The sequence below is a fragment of the Phymastichus coffea genome, unplaced genomic scaffold (assembly GCF_024137745.1).
Source record: "Phymastichus coffea isolate CEN01 unplaced genomic scaffold, Cenicafe_Pcof_1.1 PCOF00104, whole genome shotgun sequence".
Lineage (NCBI taxonomy): Eukaryota > Metazoa > Arthropoda > Insecta > Hymenoptera > Eulophidae > Phymastichus > Phymastichus coffea.
This window is the reverse complement of record NW_026706915.1, coordinates 377099-397051: the sequence shown is the minus strand read 5'-3', so window position 1 is coordinate 397051 and position 19953 is coordinate 377099. Positions and strand designations below refer to the sequence as shown.

Below are 19953 nucleotides of genomic sequence, written 5' to 3'. Positions count from 1 at the left end.
CGCGCGCGCGTGCTCCCTCCGATTGCTCACCCTCCTTCTCTTTCCCTTGTTTTCCTTTCGCTATTGGGCTTTTTCTTTACCCCGCGATTACTTTCGAGCTTGTTTGCTCAGACTTTATTTTTGCCGTTTTTGATTTTTAATCGATGGAATTTTTGCGGATGAACAAGACGTTTTTTGATGTAGTCTCTAACGACAACCCAATTTATTCTTAAGCAATAATTAATAATAAAATTAAAAATATACACTTTTTTGCAAAAGATTTTGTGCTACGGTAAATTTTACAGAATTGAATACTGTTGAATTCCACCTGTTACTGTACTTTACGGATTTTATTTCAAAGAGCGTAAAAGATATTATTTGTAGTAGATGAGATATATACATTTCAACCATTTATCATCGCAAAAAAAATATATTATTAATGACTTCTTTAGTATTCTTATTAAATTTTATTTATTTTTGATTGTCTAAGAGGAAGTATGATGATATCTGCTTTCAAATAAAGTGATTAATAAATAAAAAAATTCTTTATTTCCTAGCTTATATTATAGTTCACAATCGTAATTGATCAATAGTACGAATGATTTTCAATTCTCAACGCAATCCCACAATTAGCCACTATTCAATTATACCAGTTACTGAACTTATTTTTTTCTAATACCTAGAAGAAACAATTGACTAAATTTAGCATTTATCCATTTTTTACATTTATTTTCGCAGAACAAAAAGGCTTAGCGATTAACAAAAATTCCATAAGTTTTATCGAGCAACCGACAGAAAAATTAAATAATCAATGCACTAACAAATATTACAATAGCATTGAACGTGTTATTTTTTCAACAATAAATTTCCTTCACCTCACACCTTGAAACACTTTACAATAACTATTTTACATATAGCACAATAAACGAATAAATTTATAACATAAAGTGTAGTATTTCTCGTTTATATTTGGCATTTTTTCCTATGATTTGTTCATCTCTATATATACCCTCTTTCATGATAACTTAAGCCAGTTTTGACATAATTTTTTTTTTCATAGACTTCCATTAACATAAAAGAAATAATAGATTTTCAGAAACGTACTAAATTAATGTTTAGTTTTATGCAATTGTCAGTCTTTTTGTTCTTTCCAGTTTACCGTACAGGCGTATTTTTCAATCTTGTTCGGTAAGAATGTTAACGTAAATGCCAATTTAAAAGAGCAGTACTGCTCAAAATAGTTTTGTATATAAGTGACATTATGGGAAAATAGTGAAAAAAGACAAAATGCTGAACACCATAGTAGTAATAGTAATAGTAGCAGTAGTAGTAACAGCAGCGGCAGCAGCAGCAGCAGTAGTAGTAGTAGTGGTAAAAACACAACTATACCTTAAAATTACAAATATTAAACGACATCGTTCAATTAGTTGCTTCAGTAATAAAATGAAAATTTAAATTGACTTCATTGCTAGCCATTATTAAAGGTCTTTCTATATCGCAGTATTTCAAGTCTCGCTTCAAACAAATTATTCAAGATATAGCAAAAGAGGCTTTCTTTTCTCTCACGCGTGGGAGATGACTCAAAATCGAACGCTCTTAATTTGGCCGAAGTGCTCGGAATTTCATTCATTTGCGTTTCTTTGTACAAGCGTGCTACTTAATAAATTTATCATCTTACTTTCAATCAAAAATTCTCCGTTTCAAAAGAATCCCAAATGAAATCAAATGAGCCTCACAACAATTTTTTACAAGTTTAAAGAAAGCTCAACATGCTAATCTGTGGATCATTATATTTAGTAATGCGAAAGCTCTATTTTATCGACTTTTGCAATTCATTTACACATTTACTAGTTATTTACACTTTTATACAACTCTTTGCGAGGTTGTAAATAAAAACGAAATAAGATGTTAAAGAATTACAAATGGAAACAAATCAATAAACAATGAATAGTAAAACTTCACTAAAATAGTGATTAGTCTATTAATTAAAAAATAGAGTGAAACTAATATGTTCGTTTGTCAAAACTTAAATATTTACTGCCAAAGAAAATGTACTTAGTGCATCGATTAATTTTTATGGTACAATCAAATGAGTTGCGAAAATCTGCAGACGATAAAATAGAAAGATATGGGCAAATTCTTAACCGTTAACTTCTCTTGACACTTTCTGAATATCACTGTTTATAACTGAATTGTTTTCAGCTGGTACGCTGCTTTCCTGCATCATTTCTAATTTATCGAGAGCGCTTGTCGATTGCTTCAATTTGCCTGGTACACGATTGAGCTTTGGATTTTGATCCACGAGATTTAGACTTGCTGTGGAATGTGTAGGAATACTCGAATGCGTAGGTGCTGGTCGTTGACTCGAATGATGCATTGCTTCAGCACCGCTGCCATACGTATTTACAATGGCTTGCCAAACATCTTCTGGTATTGGACTATACTCAGAACCTACAATCAAAGTATTTATAAATATATAATTTTCGAGTACCAAATCTTCTGTGCTATTATGACGGTGTGTTATATATTGGAAATTACTTACCAACTTTCAAAACAGTTTGACCACACCTATTTACAACATTGAAGCTATTGTCTGTTGGTCCAGAAGACTGACTTTCCTTATTTTTAAGATAGGTCTGCCATTGCCTAAACCAAGCAAGAGCATAAGCAGCATTTGGATTATCTGAACGACTCAATTGGTTCAAAAGCTCTTGTTCATAGAATCGACGCTTCTCTAGTGCTTCATATTTTTTCTCCTCGCAAACTGAGCATTCATATAAATGCGTACAAACTGGTCCACCACCAAATCTAAAGATAATATAATTATAAAAAGCAAATCATTAATTTCTCTTCAAATAATTATATTGAATATTAAAATGGTAAATAAACTGACGCTTGAAATAAAAACTCCCAAACAGGTTGAGCAATAGGCGTACAAAGTTTATCTACAAATTTGGCCCTCGCTGGGTTGACTCCACCGTGAGGGCATAAGAAATCAGAATTGTCGATCGGTCCTGGCTCTGCGAACGTGTTAAATCGATTGATCCATTGTTTAGAAACAAAATAGTTAACCTCAGACGGTTCCTTCGAGCATCTCTCAACGAGATCAACTGTTTCCCGACGTAAATCCATCATATCTTTCGATCTCTTTTTGTAGAACAATACATAAGCTCCACAGTTCTTCACGGTTTCCGGCGATACAGGAGTGACACATTGATCGTCGAATTCAAACCACTGATTGGTGATAGCATTCAAGGCGTAGCAGACATAGTGTCCCCCACCAGCCGTACCATGATGACAGATTACTGATATGAGGTTGTAAGTAGTAACCTTGGAGACGCAATCTTTGTGCAAATAAGGTCGCATGTCGAGATTATCTAATGGGAAAGACACATAACTTGCGATTTTAGAGCTGAACATAAGTTCGTGTCGGAACCTCTTGAGATGAATGCACAGAACCTCGGGTAGCTCGAGAACTTTGGAAAACTTGATACCATTACGCAGTTTATTGCACTTTTCGCAGCTGTACATGTTATCGCCTTTGAGCTCGTCTGCGCTGAAGAATGCTGACAGGCAATCGTGCAAACTGACCACTGGGCCCCAAAACCAAGATCGGACCCATTGGAACATCGAGCCAAACCAGGCGAACCAACCCGACTGATTAGTCACGTACACAACGTCGGAACATGGCCCTGCTTTCTGTGGGGTGAGCGAGCCTTGGTGCAACATGTCGATGTGATCTCGACTAGGTATGGGTAATGACAAATCTTGGAAAGTCTCGATCCGTGTAGATATTCTATCACAGGTGAGACATTGTACACTGCTTAGAAGTTTGCCGTCAAATATATCGCTGATGATACTACGTGTTTTCGTTTGCTTCTTTGAGCGATGCTTGGCGGGTGAACTCTGTGGAGACCTCTGTTGCTGCGAGTAGGCAACGTCGACCGAGCCTTTTTTCGCACAACGATTACTGAACTTGCTTCTTTGCTTTTCACTTTGACTGACCCTAGAATACCTGCGTTTCATACCTCGATCGCCTTCGTCGCTTAGAGAGCTCTGTTCGCTCACTCCTGAGTCGCAAGTTTCGTATTCGCCGTCCGACTGGCTCGATCCTGCACCGTCGACTTCTGCTTCCTCTTCGTCCGAAGATGGCTCACCGAGATTTTTTAATCGTAAACCACCCTCACGATCTTCTTCTACGATCTCTTTCAATTCTTCGTGAAGTTGGTCCATGAAACAACGTAGGAACTCTTGTGTGTCATGCTGGTGATAACCTACCGATAAAGAAAAACGTAAATTGAAATGATTAATATAGAAAAATTTCAAAACAATGTAATTTACTATACCTCGAAACATAGGGTGAGCTGTTCGTATGCTAGTAAGGATAGCATGAGGTACTACAAAGCCTCTGGTTCTTCTACTCCATATTTCTCTGACAAGTTTTAAATAACTCAAACTTAATGTAGGTTTACGTTCTCGAGTGATGTTGGAAACCATATGACCACAATCAGTAAAGAAATGCGTCAAAGGTGGCACATTCGATAAAGCTTGCAATGCTGAATTCATGTAGCAAGTATTGCCAATATTTTGTAAACCCACTAATCCTCTTGGCTTTCCGGCATAATCTTCACTCTCATCCAAATCTGAACAGTCAGGTGAATCATCTGCTCGTTCAATAAATGGGTCTCCTTGGTCTGCAATGATTCGGTTTCCCATATTGTTTTCATCCATGAACCTAAAAGAAACAGTGATAAATATTTAGATTTTAATGACGTATGGTGCATATACTACAAAAAAAATGTAAAAAAAGTGACACAAAGTGTACACAGTACATCAAATGCTCACTTTCTAACAAACCTCTGATGAAATTCATAATTTTCAAGCTTGCAGTCAATGCTAACCGAGGCATCTCCAGAAAACTTGTTGGCAAGCTTAAGATCAATCTGATTAGATGAAAGCATAGACGCAGGAACGCGAGCAGTGTGAACTTCTGATTGACAAGAGTAACACCAGATTCGATTGGATGATAAATTCATGTGAGCTGAATGCGAAGACAATTTACGATTGTGAAGAGTGCTGTGATCGAGATGTTGCTCGGCGCAACCAACGTATCGGCAGTCCGGATAGAGACATAGCCATAGGTTATATCCTTTGTTGTCGCATTCGACGCATTTATCAAACGTTTCATGGCCATTCACCACGTCTTCGACGATCGAAAGATCACCGAGACCCTCGGTGTGCGAACAGTTTGTTGCGACGAGAGGCATTTATGCGACCTAGAGAGGTATGATTCATAGAATTAATTACTACTGAAAAATTCAATATTCCAAGGTTCATTGATATAACATAAATTTATTGATAATTTGGACAAATTTCAAAAATGACTAGCTAATGAAAACATAAAAAAAAACAAGCTACAAAAAGTAAACAATCGCTAACTTATTAAAATGAAAGTGATTGTATCTAGTTTGTATGCATTATGTAATTAATTATTTTTTTATTGGTACTTGATAATGTGTGAAGATTTGCAATAGAAACTAGATCTTAGGTCAATTACAGATAGTAAAAACAATAAGAAATAATTATAGTTTATATTGTGTTATAGTAAAATTAGTATAGTTTTCTATGTTTTAAATGTTTCAGTATCATTCTCAACTATTGCATATAATAAACATCTGAAAAATAAAATAAGTTAAATTAGTTGTACTTTCATTGATTAAAATTAGAAATAAAGTAATGAATTAAGACATCACATTATTCATACATCAAAATAGGTCATATTCATCTGTACTTGAGCTATATCTATATCACTTGCAAGTTAGTTCAGTGAGTTGGGTTAGAGTTACTTGATATGTTATATTTGATGCATAAATTGACAATGACCTACAAATGGTTTAATCGCTGCCGAATCATTTTTGGACAAGCAAGGACGTGTGAATTTGAAAAACATTACTTCAAAATCAATACGTAAATAGTGATAGCATTCTTCTATGATTTAGCAATTGATTATTATTGATTGTAGTATTCAAGCCAAGTCAATAAACCTCATTTGACGAGTCAGCAGAAGAATGTCAGCAATACAGAGCGCTGCTTTAAAAGCTTTTAATATATGCTAAGAAATAAAAATTTGATTTACCTGCTCTTTTCGCCGTTTTTTCGATGTAACAATTAATTCTATTGTTTGCGAACACTGGTACGTGCGACTTGCTCTTGACACGACGACGATTCTACGCGTTCTCTATCTCTTTCGCTCGCTCGTCGACGTCGACTGTCGCATTTCAATTTTGATGATATCTTGGATACTTTCATTAGGTCTGCATAATTGTTGACGTTGACATACTCAAGGAAAATTTTCTATGCCTTCTTATATCTCACCGATTGTTTCGTTGTGAAATGAAATATTGAAAATTCTAACCTACCCGTGTCATTATCACTTTTATTCAAATATTAAATTACTTAGCTCGACACGCGTCCAACCATAATTACATATATATCGTATCAGGTACACACTCCCTGGAGTAGTTCGAAATTCGTTAATCACCACTCGAATTCGATTGTGTCATATATGCAGGCCTGATCACATGTAGAATAGAATTGAGAGATCATTTTGGCCTGCTTTTTTTGTTTCGTTTCCGTTGTGCGTGTGTATGTGTGTATAAAATATGCTTGCGCATTCGTACATGACCCGCACACTTGAAAAATGAAATTTGTATTGTTATCGTCGTCGTCAGCGCCACGGTGGCTGAATGAGGACCGTGGTCCGTGGACTGTATCTTATGCAGTCCGCCGCGTGAGTCCGTGCCGTCACTGCCGTTCGCGGTGTCCGGCGAAGCTGCTCTAGCTGACTATTGACTGATGACTATAGCTCTACTCACTCTATCTATGGTAAATGAAGTGATAGTTTAGTGAGCGGTAAATTTAAATTTGTTATTAAACATATTTACTATTTTTTAAATAAAGTGTTATCTATTTGGTATTAACAAATATCATTTTTCAATGTATATTGTAACTTATGATTCTTCTATATACATTTTCTATATACTGTATTTTTGGTATGAGAAAACATGAATTGAACACGTTTTGGAGTAACAAAAGTTATAGATAAAGAAATTAAATTTTTATATAGGAAAATGTTCTATTTTCTAAGGATTCAAATACTCATTATTGCCTAAATTATAATTTTAGTTTAACATGTTACTAAATGCCTACTAAACGGGTGTCTATTTAATCGATATTGTCAATTCGCAGCTGTAATTTCACAAATCTACATCAAGTCAAATTTGTGTGCTATGAGAGCAGGTCTTGGATCATGTTCTCTCTGTTGCATCAGTCGTCAGCAGTCAAGATTGCACATGGATTATTAACGATTTTTTTTTAATCCCGTGTCATTTCGATTAGGTTTGGATAAGTGCCGCAAAAGTGTCAATTTATTGTTGTAAGTTTTATTCAATTTTCCGACTCATAGTTTCTGTATTGTCATTGTTTTTCGTCATTCAATCAAGCTAACCTATGAACTTAACCAATTTGAACACTATGCATATGCTTAATGTTTAGGAGCAAAAGTAAATATTCATTTAATTTGTTCAATTTATACTCAGTACGTGAATACTGTATGTAAAAATTATATCTAAAACTATTGTAAACTTACAGTTTCTGATAAGGATCAACATAATTTTACTGATGTATTATTTTTAATTTGTTTAATTCAAGGTATTTTAAATAATCATATGCTTTTTACAGGAAAAATGGTTTTATCGTGTAGATTTTATAAAGAAAAGTACCCCGAGGTGGAGGATGTTGTCATGGTCAATGTCCGTAGTATAGCTGAAATGGGTGCATATGTGCATCTACTTGAATACAATAACATAGAGGGTATGATTTTACTTTCTGAGTTATCCAGGAGACGTATTCGTTCTATTAACAAATTAATTAGGGTAGGCAAAACAGAACCAGTTGTTGTCATTCGTGTTGACAAAGAAAAAGGTAATGCCAAAAAAAGTCATTTATAATTTCTTCCAATATCTCTACATATAAAATCGATTATTATTTAATAAATATTTATGCATTCATAGATAATAAATTGATTTCATTTTCAGGTTACATTGATTTAAGTAAACGAAGAGTATCACCTGAAGACGTTGAAAAATGTACAGAGAGATATGCAAAAGCAAAAGCAGTAAATTCCATTCTGAGACATGTTGCTGAACTATTACATTATGAAACTGATGAACAGTTAGAAGAACTATATCAAAAGACAGCATGGTATTTTGAAGAAAAATATAAAAAACAGAAAGCTTCTGCTTATGACTTCTTCAAACAATCAGTATTGTAAGTTTTATTAAATCAAATATTTTCCTGTGATGTGATAATCAACAAATATTTATTGTAGGGATCCATCTATATTAGCGGAATGTGATTTAGATGAGAAAACAAAAGAAGTTTTATTGAATAATATCCAGAGGAAATTAACTTCTCAAGCAGTAAAGATAAGAGCAGATGTTGAAGTTGCTTGTTATGGTTATGAAGGTATAGATGCTGTCAAAGCTGCTTTAAAAGCTGGTTTAGCACTTTCCACAGAAGAGCTTCCGATTAAAATCAATCTTATAGCGCCTCCATTATATGTTATGACTACATCTACTCCAGAGAAAACTGATGGTTTGCAGGCATTAAATGATGCTATTGAAGTTATAAGAGAAAAAATTACGTCAATGGGAGGTCATTTTGATGTTCAAATGGCCGTGAGTATATATTTTTATTGCTATTATTATCTTCTCGTTGCAATAATAGCAATACAAGTAATATTCAAATTTCATTATAGCCTAAAGTTGTAACAGCAACTGATGATGCTGAGTTGGCAAAACAAATGGAAAGAGCTGAACTTGAAAATGCTGAAGTTGCTGGTGATGATGATGAGGAAGAAAATGAAGGCATGGGTAATTTCAGTGGTGGAGAAGAAAATAATGATGAAAAAAAAGATGAATCTGCGGAGGAAGATTAAATTTATTAATTTTAACAAAACATTTTTGTACAGTAAATTAAAGTCAGTCGCAACATCAGACTACTTTTTCACTCACAAATATTAAATTTCATAATGTACAACATAATTTTACAAATAAATATAAACACAGCTTTTGCGTCTTTTTCTATATAGAAAACTGTTTTACAATAATTAAACATCTACTAATTTATTTTGCATTAATGTAACTTATTATTTGTCAAGCTTTATTTAAAATGAAATATTCTGTACTGAATTTTAGGATTCAGTCATTTTAGCTAATAGATCAATGTGTAGTAAAAGATAATGTAATTAAAAGGATCAATATTTCTGTTAATTTTTTTTTATTGAAACATAAGTTTTATATAAATAAATAACTTATTTAATAAAAATTAGCATTCATTAACAATAGTGACTTCCACTTCAACCCCAGTTTCAATATTTATGCTGGTAATTTTCTTGACAATCTCAGATTGTGAATATAGATCAATAATTCTTTTGTGGATGCGCATTTGGAAATGATCCCACGTTTTGGAACCTTCTCCACATGGTGTTTTGCGAGTTGTAATGCGTAAGATTTTAGTTGGAATACGTACGGGTCCTTTTACTTTCAATTTTTGCCTTTTAGCACTACCGAGCAACTCGGCGCAAACTATAAAAATATACAAAAGTTGTTTCAAATTACAGAAGCTTTAATGTATAATGTTACTATTCTCTAAATCTATATAGATTTACCTTTCTCTAAGGATCGAACATTAGGAGAAGTAAGGGTGATCCTAATACGATGTATTACAAACTGTTCTAGTCTGGGTTTTTCGGGATTGTCAGCCTTTAAAGTTGCCTATTGAATAAGATAATGAAAGTATATTATTATTTACCACTATTATATAAATATAAATAATAAATAAAACAACAGTCCGTGAACATAACCTTACTTATATTAATAATAAGCTTGTTATTTATTAACGTTAAAAAAAAGAAAAGTTAAATGGTATTATTTACTAAACTTAGATAATAAAACACTTACCATGTTTTAAATATACCTCTGGTCGAGATAATCAATTAATCTTTTTGAAAAATTGATCAGCGCTGAACCAGCAAGTATTCTAGTTAAATACACGTGTTTTAGACACCTGTAGAAGGTTAAGTTACTGAAAAATATATCCGGTCCACTGACCAGAATACAGGACTGCGAAGATAGCCCCCGAGTTTTCATGGGAAATTGTTAGCCAAAAAGGGAAAACGGCATTAATTGCTCTAATTGTCCCTGATGTATGTACGTGGTAATTTCCCATTTACAATTAATCAACGGGAAATAGGGGAAAATCGCATTTTTCCATTTACCTACTCACTAGCTGATTTCTCCAGAAATTATTATTCGAATTTTATGGTTCAGGTCTTAAAATTAAGATTATAATTTCCCACGCCATCCCCCATATTCACATTAATGCTAAATATTATTAATTTTAAATAAAAATTCATAATAACATTGATGCCCCGAGTGGCGGGAAAACTGTTTCATTCCGTATTTCTACGTTTCGTGGACCAAAAAGCAGAGTGTATTATACACGGCGTAGCCGGGGAGTTGGCTATATAGGTATTAGGTACTTTTATTTATTTCAAATTAAATATTTTATCATCGTTCTGAAGATAATTTTGATGTATGCTACTTTTTATTAGAACTTTTTCGACATAAGAAAACAATTTATTTTCCAAATTTTATATACGCTGATTCAAAAGAAATAATGGATGGATTAAGTATAGCTTTATACAACAAAAATTGTGACGAGTACATCGTATGTGCTTACAAAATATAACTATGGATTTAGTACAGGCAATAAAAATTGCAATCAAATTTGATGCTAATTTTGTTATACGTTGCTTTATTGAAAGAAATTATTTTAAAACAAATAATCACTGAGATTTTTACGCAAAGTCAATAATCCTTCTAAGCCAGTGTGAAAGTTTGCAAGAATTCCTAGATTTATTGAAAGATATTTTTGTCACTGCTGGAACAGAATGCGTAACTGCAAATAAGAAAAAATGTAGCTCTTAGATTCAAACCGACTAAAGTCTATACGACGTATATAACACTAACTCATTGAGGGTCTGTCTCCATAGGGCCTGCCTGAGTCCGTCCGAGCCGGCCGAGATTTTTTATGGGCACGCCATCTCTATAATTTCGTATCCAATGGCGAGTTTCATAGTGAATGGCTGCCTTTACATAAACGAGCCCGATCGGACGCAGCCAATACGAGAAACGCATGAACACGAAATTATAGAGATGGCGTGCCCATAAAAAATCTCGGCCGGCTCGGACGGACTCAGGCAGGCCCTATGGAGACAGACCCTGATATAATACTCTCTGCTTCTTGGTCCACGAAACGTAGAAATACGGAATGAACCAGTTTTCCCGCCACTCGGGGCATCAATGTTATTGTGAATTTTTATTTAAAATTAATAATATTTAGCATTAACGTAAATATGGGGGGGGGGGGTGGCGTGGGAAATTATAATCTTAATTTTAAGAATTGAACCGTAAAAATCGAATAATAAATTCTGGAGAAATCAGCCAGTGAGTAGGTAAACGGAAAATGCGATTTTCCCCTATTTCTCGTTGATTAATTGTAAATAGAAAATTACCACGTACATCAGGGACAATTAGAGCAATTAATGCCGTTTTCCTTTTTTGGCTAACAATTTCCCATGGAAACCCGGGGGCTATCTTCGCAGTCCTCTAGAATACCGCCTATAGGTATATGGGGTTGAATTGGTATCTCAAAAGATAAACAAGATTTCAATGTTATCGGGAAACATAAGTGTCTAAACTGGCGCTCTTCGATATATTTCTTTTCTTTCCATGTGGCATCGTGTGTAATAACACTGGATCGGCGGTCAAATTTTTTCTTTTAAGAAAAAATATCTTTCAATAAAATAAGCTAAACATTAATAATGGTAAGTCGTTCAGTCATATAGATTTTGTATGTATATTTAAGTATATATAAGTTTACGAAAATGTGTACGTATTCTTTGCGCATCAACCACGATAATATTTTGCATAGGTTAGAAAATGCCCATCTTCATACGTATATGTACATGATGTAATAATAGATTTAACAAAGCTTTCTCGTATTTTTTTAAAGAAAACGTTTAGCTCGAAAATTAATATTAAAAATTTATTTAATAAAATATTTGTATTTTATAGGCTAGTTTGAAAGTTGATAACCCTGAAAAGCCAGTAGCAGAAACTGCTCCTATCCACAGAATCAGAATAACTCTGACTTCTCGTAATGTCCGTTCACTTGAGAAAGGTAATAATAAATAAAAAAAGTACTCATAAATAAAATCATAAAGAACTTTCAGATTCTTAATGCATTGCTATTTTTAGTTTGCTCTGAATTGATTCAGAGAGGAAAGAAACAGAAGCTCAAAGTTAAGGGACCTGTACGTATGCCTACTAAGATCCTAAGGATTACAACACGTAAAACACCTTGCGGTGAAGGTTCCAAAACCTGGGATCGTTTCCAAATGCGTATTCACAAAAGGGTCATAGATCTCTACTCACCTTCTGAAATTGTTAAACAGATCACAAGTATCAACATCGAACCTGGTGTAGAGGTTGAAGTCACTATTGCGAATGACTAAAAGAATTACCATAATTTTTACTGCCTCATTTATATGCTAATAAAAAAATTTTAAAATGTCAATAAAACTCAATATATTTATTCCCTTATCTAAATATCTATTTTTCATGATTCATTCATGATCATTAAACGCAAATACTATTAACCACTATCTGAATGAAATAATATAGATAAAATTATAATAATTATAAAATTACTTCGAAAAATTTCTTCCCTAAACGAGAAGTTTAATTTGTTTATGTTAAAATTTGATTACTGCATATATAACATATATAATTATTCAAGCCAATAAAAACAATGTTTACCTTTTGCATATGAATATATATACTAGCCTATATATATTTATATATCTTTCAGGATATTGTTTTTTCAAGTTGTAAGAATTTATCATTTCGTTTGTATAATGATCAAACAGCTTTTCAATGAAGTACATTTTTTTTATATTAACTCCATGTAAATTTACAATCTCTCTCACATAGTGAGACAATAAGCAAATGTTTCTACTACTTGACATACACAATCTAAATAACAGAACACTCTAGTGAGTATGCTGTTTTTGTTTACAGTTTTTACATAATTAACTTAATCTATTTCGTCGTTCATCAGTTAATGTTTCTTAAGTCTAGTGTTGGTAATCTCTTCAGAGAGCAGTTTGCTAATAAGTTCGTTTGAGTGGTTTTGCAGTCTGGTGTGGTATTTTTTGTAGAAATTAATTATTTCCTCCTTTACTGTTGTAATCTGTAAGTCTTTTCGAAGGATCTCATTTGGCACGAACCAAGGCACGTTTGTTATGCTGCGTAGGACTTTCGATTGGTACCTTTCCAGTATTTCGATGTTCGAGTTCGAAGCGGCTCCCCATAGTTAGATGCCATAAGTCCAGACTGGCTTGAGTGCTGCTTTGTATAACAAGAGTTTGTTTCCATGTCAACCTTCTATCCAAATGGATGCCTAAGTATTTGACATGGTCTTTTTGCGGTATGTATTTGTCATTAAGTATAATGAATGGACACGTATTTTTACGGAGGGTGAATGTGGTGTGAACTGATTTTTATTCGTTAACTATTATTCTCCACGAGTTAAGCCAATTTTGGAGGTGATTATCCATGTAATTTTGAATTGTTTTGGATGCTGCTATTGCCTCTGGTTGTACAGATAGAATTGCTGTGTCATCTGCATATGTTGCTGTGACGATGTTATTTGATATTGGTAGGTCTGAGGTGTATAACAGATATTGCGTTGGGCCAAGAACACTGCCTTGTGGTACTCCTGCCTTTATTAGATGATTTTTTGACTTACACTTGTTTATTTTGACTTGAAAAGTTCTGGTAGAAGGCTGATCGGTCTATAAGACGTTAACAGTTCTGGTTGTTTTCCAGGTTTATGTATTAATATAATCTCAGTTACTTTCCACTGGGAAGGAAAATAGCAGAGACGCAAGCATGCATTAAAAACGATCGTTATGTATCTTATCGCAATTTTGGGTAGCATTTTAATCATTTTTCCCGTAATATTATCAAATCCGAGAGCTTTTCTGTTTTTAATATTATTAATAATAAGTAATACTTCCTTCATTTTTATCGATTTGATCGGAGTGTTATCTTGTGCATCAGATACTTCTAGTAAAATTCTTTCTTCCCGTTTGGTAATTATTCTTTGGTGTGGCTGGAATACAGTGCCAAGGTGGTTTGCGAAGGTTTCAACTTTTTCCTCGTCCGATCTCGCCCAGTCACCATTCGGTTTTCTAATAGGCGGTATATATGTTGTTGGTCTTTTAAGTCGTTTTGTGGCTTTCCATAGTGAATAGTCTGTTGCTTCTGTTGGACTTAGTGTTCTAAGATAATTTTGTGTTTGGGTATTTTTTTCTTCTTGTAGCATTTTCTTTAGGACTTTAATTGCTTTGTTGAGTTTTGATTTATCTTGACTTGACCTAATTTTGCTTGTTTGATAGTTTGTATAATTTGTGTTTCATTGCCTGGACTGCTTGGACTTCTTTTATTAAAAGCGATTTTCCATTCTCCAGGTTTATCTTTATTGTTGGATGTCGAATCATCACTTGCTTTTATGGCCATTTCGGCCGTCTTGTTTTGCGGTTCTATATAAATATGTTTCACCTTTAACTGTCACTTCACTTGATATGCTATTGCTATAACTATGACTTTTCCGGTAGAGCGCAGTTTTAACACGTCTACTCACCTCAAGGTTCAAACGCTAACAATGAAGTACATAATAGAAAAGTTATTTGGATAATTCTTTATGATATAATATATAACACACACGCACACACATATATATATATATATATATTTTTAAATCTAAATAATAAATAAATAAATGATGAAAATAAATGAAAATATTTTTCTGCCAATAAAAACTCTTGATTGAAATAAAATCCATTTTGTAATTTTGAAGATCTAAATAATACTCAAGTAAATTCATTCACAAACAAAATAAACACAATTAAAATAAAATAAAACATTTTATATTAAAACATCTTTATTTCTTCACACTTTCATTGTTCTATCTAATGCAAAATAATTTTTTAAATATTGAAAATAGCGTGCAAATGTAACAAGGCAACCATGCCTTAATTGTGCAAATTTGTTAACGATTAGTATATATTAATCATGGCACTATTTACGTATTGGTAGATGTAAATAGAAATAAAGAATGAACGTAGAAAAATTAATTTTACTCACACATGATAATTATTCAACAAGAACTTCATTATCCTTTAAATTATTCTTATGCTTACAATAAATCACCTAATATCTTGCATTCATTAAAACGCAGGAACATACTACGTAAGCCACATAAGTTCAAGGATTACATTATTATAGTAAATATTTTTATAACAAAAAGTAGTTTGTGTAAAAGTTCATGACATATTAAATTGAGAAATACAAAAAATGCTTCGATGTTTACAATTATCTCATAAAAGTTGTATAAATGTTAAGAAATATTATTGATGTATCATTCAACTCTGCATTAAACTTTTTTCGATACTCTGTGCGCAAAGTGCGTCTTTCCCGCATGCTCGTGAGAGAAGAATAAGAAAACGTGCATTGAAAATTGCATTTTCCACATGTCATATCAAAAAATACGGTACGGCACATGTTCGGGAAAGAGTTTCTACTTTCCTGCACTTGTATCGTAATGTACTATAGTGGCACTAGACTTACAATGGTAGTTCTTAATAATTAGATTAGGGTTTAGTCATTTATTATTTCCAGTACTTAAATACTTCTAGGATGGTCAATTCTCATTAATTGTAATCTTGATTATGCACAAGTAACATATTTTATGAATTTGAAATTCCGCACTGTTATTGCTTGTCGGAATCGTTATTGCCTGCCGTATGATTCATTACTGATTGTACTCCAAGAACTATAGTATGTTGTCCTCCTCCTGAAACTCGAAGAACTTTAACATCTCGAATTTGTTTTGACTCGATCACTGTTGGCACTTCAACGTCTTCTTCTTCTCCAGTTCCAAGTTGACAACTAGTTCCCATTCCCCAAGCATATAATCGTCCTGTAAAATAATATAAATAATTAAAATGTCAGTTAAGCTAATGAAAACGATTAAACATTTTATTGTTTAATTCAGCATTTACCTTGTTCAGTTACAGCAAAAGATTGAGCACTACCAGATGCAACATCAACAATTTTCATTTGTTCAAGTGCAGGTATAAGTGTTAAGTGTTCTGCATCAGTTTTAACGGGTCCTAAACCTAGACGTCCATATTCTTTACGGCCTAAAACGTAAACTTTTCCTTCGTCATCCAAAGCAATAGTGTGATGTTGACCAGAACTGATTTGAACCCAATTTTTATTGCTCAATTCATCTGATACTTTGGGATGAAAAAGTTTGTCAACTCCTTTAAGCCCTTTAAAAAAAACAAGATTAAGAAAAAAAGACTTAAAAAAAAATTAAGTATAAATAAATAATTTGGACCTACCAATTTGACCGTAATTATTCAAGCCAAACACATGTACCTGGTTGTTAGTATCTTTTACAAATGTTGCATATGTACCAGCCCATATATTTTCTGCTTCAATGTGTTTATTTACTTTAAAAGGTACTGGACTTGGTACAAGTAAGTGTTTTAGTCCTAGTCGACTTGTATCTCTGTCAGTCTTTCTTTCAGGTAACCGACCGAGTTGTCCTTGTTCCCCACAACCACAAGTATGTACCTTTTTTGTATTATCTAATAATACTAAATGATCTGCACCTGATGCTATTTTTATACATTTTTCCTTCATAGAAATTTCTACTGGGATCTTTTCATTATCTTTTGTAAGCAGCCCCATAGTACCATGAGAGTCCTACAATTTTAAAGCATTTAGTCATATTTGATCACTCAATATTAGAAGAAACATAAATGATTCAGTTGATCATTACTCTGAAGGAACCCCAAACAAACACTCGTCCATCATTTAAAAGTGCTGCACTGTGGGAGTCACCAGCTGTTACTTGAATGACTGGAGCAGGCAAATCAACAAATCCTGGTATTGTTTCGGAGCCCTCTTTAGATGTATTTCTACCTAGCGCTCCTTCGTCATTGCAACCAAAAGTTATTACTTTACCATCCTGTGTCAAACAGACATTGTGCATACCACCAGCTGCAATAGCAACAATGTTTGTATAGTTTGGAATTGCAGAAAAACGTGTTTTTTCTAAAATATCTTCCCCTAAACCAAGTTGTCCAACATCCCCTTGACCACATGTAAGAACGATGCCTCCAGTAGTGATTTCACGAAGTAAAAGTCTTGGATTTGAATCTGTAATGAACAAAAAATGTGGATACAAGTTACAAAATACAATGATACATAATGAATACTACTTTATCGACACTGTTGAATATAAATGTAAATTGAAATTTACAAATTTAAAATATATAGCGTATTTACTGAATGCAAATTGAAAACAATAAATACCGTTGACAATAAATACAATTGAAGTAATAATCAAAATTACTAAATAATAGTTACATCATGAATTTAATAGCGTTATGAATTACACATAACCAAAAATTAAAGTTTCAAAATAAGAAAAGTTAATAACTTACTATTTTTTATATTTTTTTCCTCTTTTATTGGCTTAGATTTTATGCTTTTGGAGCGTTTGACAGTCTTCATGCTTGGTCCAGCATCTTGTTCAGATGAAGAAGCAGGACGTTTCCTAGTTTTTTTAGGAGGCACTGAAAAGAGGTTAGCTTCTATTAAATAACGAACGATACAGAAAGTACGCTAAACAAAACAATAATTCTTGACTGAATCGAAAAAGTTGATATCTTACGTACTATTGTTAATTTACTTGAAGATTAAATTCAGAAAAAAGAGCACTTCACAACTGTTTACCGCCAAAAAGTCGTAACGGTCATATGAAACCGTCGTGTAATCATGTACGCGTGCAAAAGCCGAAATGCCGCGCGCAAGTACAAGTAGAACAAACTTGTGTAGGTCATCGGAGGGATACACATACATAGATGAGAATATGTGTTTGGTAAGAGGAATAAAGGGTAAGGGGTAAATTTGCTGTTGCTGGGAAGAAGTGGAAGGTAAATAAGGAAGTGCCTTCTACACTTTGATAAGTTAAATCGACTACTAAGCTCTGAATTGGCGAGTGAATCGACTACTTTAGTGGTGTCGTTGTTGCCACGCAAAAATAAACATAGCGTATTGTTGGAAAAATTTATCAATATTTGTCTTTGCAGTGACATATGTTTGATAATTATGAGAAATAATTATACACTTATTTTAAACAAATGAAATACTATAGTACGTAAATGCACTGCTTGTAAAAAAATATTTGCAAATAATTTTATTGATAAAAGGGACATTTTAATATATTAACTGTGCATTTTACATTACAGGTGCGTTGATTCTAGTTTTAGTTTTATTATTTATGAAACGATCAATCCTCGGTATGCTTCACAAAAAATGTAGAAATACTACTTACCCTCGAACAAATTTGCAACGTTTTTCAGTACCAGATGATAAAGTGCTTTGGACAGTAGAATATCCTGAATATTCTCCAATTAACTATACTTCTGAAGGACTAAAAGAAAAACCATGGGCAGATCCAATTATAGAAGATCCAAATTTTAAACCAAAATGGAATGAACTTGATGGCAATGGTAAATTTAATGATAACTTTTTTATTAATACGTCATGGAAAATTAGTACATAATTCTAATTCAAAAGTAATTCAAATCCAACAAACTTAGTTGAAATAAATAAAAGAAAAAATATTTGATTGTTTTAGGACAAATTAATCGAATAAGTTACAATGGTCTGTATTCGATTGATAATAATAATTACCCCCAAAATCCTTTTGGTAGAACTGGTATGATAGGTAGAGGTTTATTAGGACGATGGGGACCAAATCATGCTGCAGATCCAATAGTTACCAGGTGGAAAAAATTAAATGATAATTCAGTAAAACTAGATGAAATTACAAACAAGCCAATATTACAATTCGTTGGTATACAGAGGAATGATTCAGGAGAGTGGGCTATACCAGGAGGAATGGTGGATCCAGGAGAAAAAGTATCAGTTACATTGCGTAGAGAATTTATGGAAGAAGCTACTAATTCTCTTATGAAAAATTCACAGGAAATGGAGCGTGTTGAAACTTTAATTAGAAAGTTTTTTGAACAGGGTGAAGAAATTTATAAGGGATATGTTGATGATCCAAGGAATACAGACAATGCTTGGATGGAAACAGTTGCTTACAACTTTCATGATAATACTGGAAAGATTGTTGAAAATATAAATTTTGAAGCTGGTGATGATGCGAAAAATGTTAGGTGGATAGACATTAATAATGAATTGATACTTTATGCTAGTCACAAGGATCTTGTAATAAAAGTCGCAGAAAAGAAAGCAGCTCATTGGTAACGTTGTCATTTATCGTGCTTTAGAATGTTGTAATGGAATGTTTTAATTATATGTAAAAATAATTTTACAATAAAATTCTGGCTTTCCTAAAAATTTTTTATTTCTACAATAAAATTCATACAATCTAATATAGGATATAGGATATTTCTAACAGTTCTTTTTTGAACAGTCATTATGAAGCATATTATTTACAGCATTTTAGCAGTCAAATAATCAAGAAAAACAATGTAAAACATTTAAAGTAATAGAGTACGGAACGTTATTGCAAACTAAACAATATGTCCAAACAATCTGAAAATAAAATTTTGATTCTATATATAGTAGTTTTGTTGCTTATTTTAAATTGTATTTCTACTTTTACATAAACAATCAATGTAGGTAGTTATATATGTACAAATGATGCCAAAAAGGATAAATAATGCGCTTTTTGTAA

The 19953-nt window shown here is 33.0% G+C and overlaps 6 protein-coding genes across 8 annotated transcripts; 3 read left to right on the top strand and 3 right to left on the bottom strand.

Moving 5' to 3' along the window:
* Positions 1 to 414: 414 nt before the first annotated feature.
* LOC131670191 (ubiquitin carboxyl-terminal hydrolase 33) lies at positions 415 to 6583 on the bottom strand. Of its 2 annotated transcripts, none has more exons than XM_058945585.1 (6): positions 6116 to 6583; positions 4825 to 5255; positions 4326 to 4714; positions 2873 to 4253; positions 2522 to 2787; positions 415 to 2430 (listed from the first exon to the last, which is right to left on the bottom strand). In XM_058945585.1, exons 2-6 carry the CDS (start codon positions 5244 to 5246, stop codon positions 2120 to 2122), a joined length of 2769 nt encoding a protein of 922 aa, XP_058801568.1. In that variant the 5' UTR covers positions 5247 to 5255; positions 6116 to 6583; the 3' UTR covers positions 415 to 2119. The 2 variants fall into 2 exon arrangements, with proteins under 2 accessions (XP_058801568.1, XP_058801569.1); XM_058945586.1 differs by having other exon boundaries at positions 489 to 2430; positions 4837 to 5255; positions 6116 to 6581.
* A 655-nt stretch (positions 6584 to 7238) lies between these two features.
* LOC131670185 (eukaryotic translation initiation factor 2 subunit 1) lies at positions 7239 to 8994 on the top strand. Its single transcript, XM_058945578.1, has 5 exons — positions 7239 to 7414; positions 7720 to 7962; positions 8076 to 8307; positions 8369 to 8717; positions 8798 to 8994. Exons 2-5 carry the CDS (start codon positions 7725 to 7727, stop codon positions 8975 to 8977), a joined length of 999 nt encoding a protein of 332 aa, XP_058801561.1. The 5' UTR covers positions 7239 to 7414; positions 7720 to 7724; the 3' UTR covers positions 8978 to 8994.
* A 224-nt stretch (positions 8995 to 9218) lies between these two features.
* Positions 9219 to 10160, bottom strand: LOC131670186 (small ribosomal subunit protein uS10-like). Its single transcript, XM_058945579.1, has 3 exons — positions 10002 to 10160; positions 9710 to 9815; positions 9219 to 9626 (listed from the first exon to the last, which is right to left on the bottom strand). The coding sequence occupies exons 1-3, from the start codon at positions 10002 to 10004 to the stop codon at positions 9367 to 9369; spliced, it is 369 nt and encodes a 122-aa protein (XP_058801562.1). The 5' UTR covers positions 10005 to 10160; the 3' UTR covers positions 9219 to 9366.
* A 1636-nt stretch (positions 10161 to 11796) lies between these two features.
* LOC131670202 (small ribosomal subunit protein uS10-like) lies at positions 11797 to 12675 on the top strand. Its single transcript, XM_058945606.1, has 3 exons — positions 11797 to 11929; positions 12180 to 12285; positions 12363 to 12675. Exons 1-3 carry the CDS (start codon positions 11927 to 11929, stop codon positions 12617 to 12619), a joined length of 366 nt encoding a protein of 121 aa, XP_058801589.1. The 5' UTR covers positions 11797 to 11926; the 3' UTR covers positions 12620 to 12675.
* A 2418-nt stretch (positions 12676 to 15093) lies between these two features.
* LOC131670177 (regulator of chromosome condensation) lies at positions 15094 to 18056 on the bottom strand. Its single transcript, XM_058945567.1, has 6 exons — positions 17921 to 18056; positions 17687 to 17818; positions 17020 to 17399; positions 16577 to 16943; positions 16232 to 16504; positions 15094 to 16149 (listed from the first exon to the last, which is right to left on the bottom strand). Coding segments are annotated over exons 1-6 (1362 nt in total). The 5' UTR covers positions 17922 to 18056; the 3' UTR covers positions 15094 to 15940.
* A 14-nt stretch (positions 18057 to 18070) lies between these two features.
* On the top strand, positions 18071 to 19808 carry LOC131670179 (ADP-ribose pyrophosphatase, mitochondrial). Of its 2 annotated transcripts, XM_058945570.1 has the most exons (4): positions 18071 to 18398; positions 18494 to 18757; positions 18886 to 19516; positions 19715 to 19808. In XM_058945570.1, the coding sequence occupies exons 1-4, from the start codon at positions 18386 to 18388 to the stop codon at positions 19731 to 19733; spliced, it is 927 nt and encodes a 308-aa protein (XP_058801553.1). In that variant the 5' UTR covers positions 18071 to 18385; the 3' UTR covers positions 19734 to 19808. The 2 variants fall into 2 exon arrangements, with proteins under 2 accessions (XP_058801553.1, XP_058801554.1); XM_058945571.1 differs by lacking the exon at positions 19715 to 19808 and having other exon boundaries at positions 18072 to 18398; positions 18886 to 19525.
* Positions 19809 to 19953: the final 145 nt, after the last annotated feature.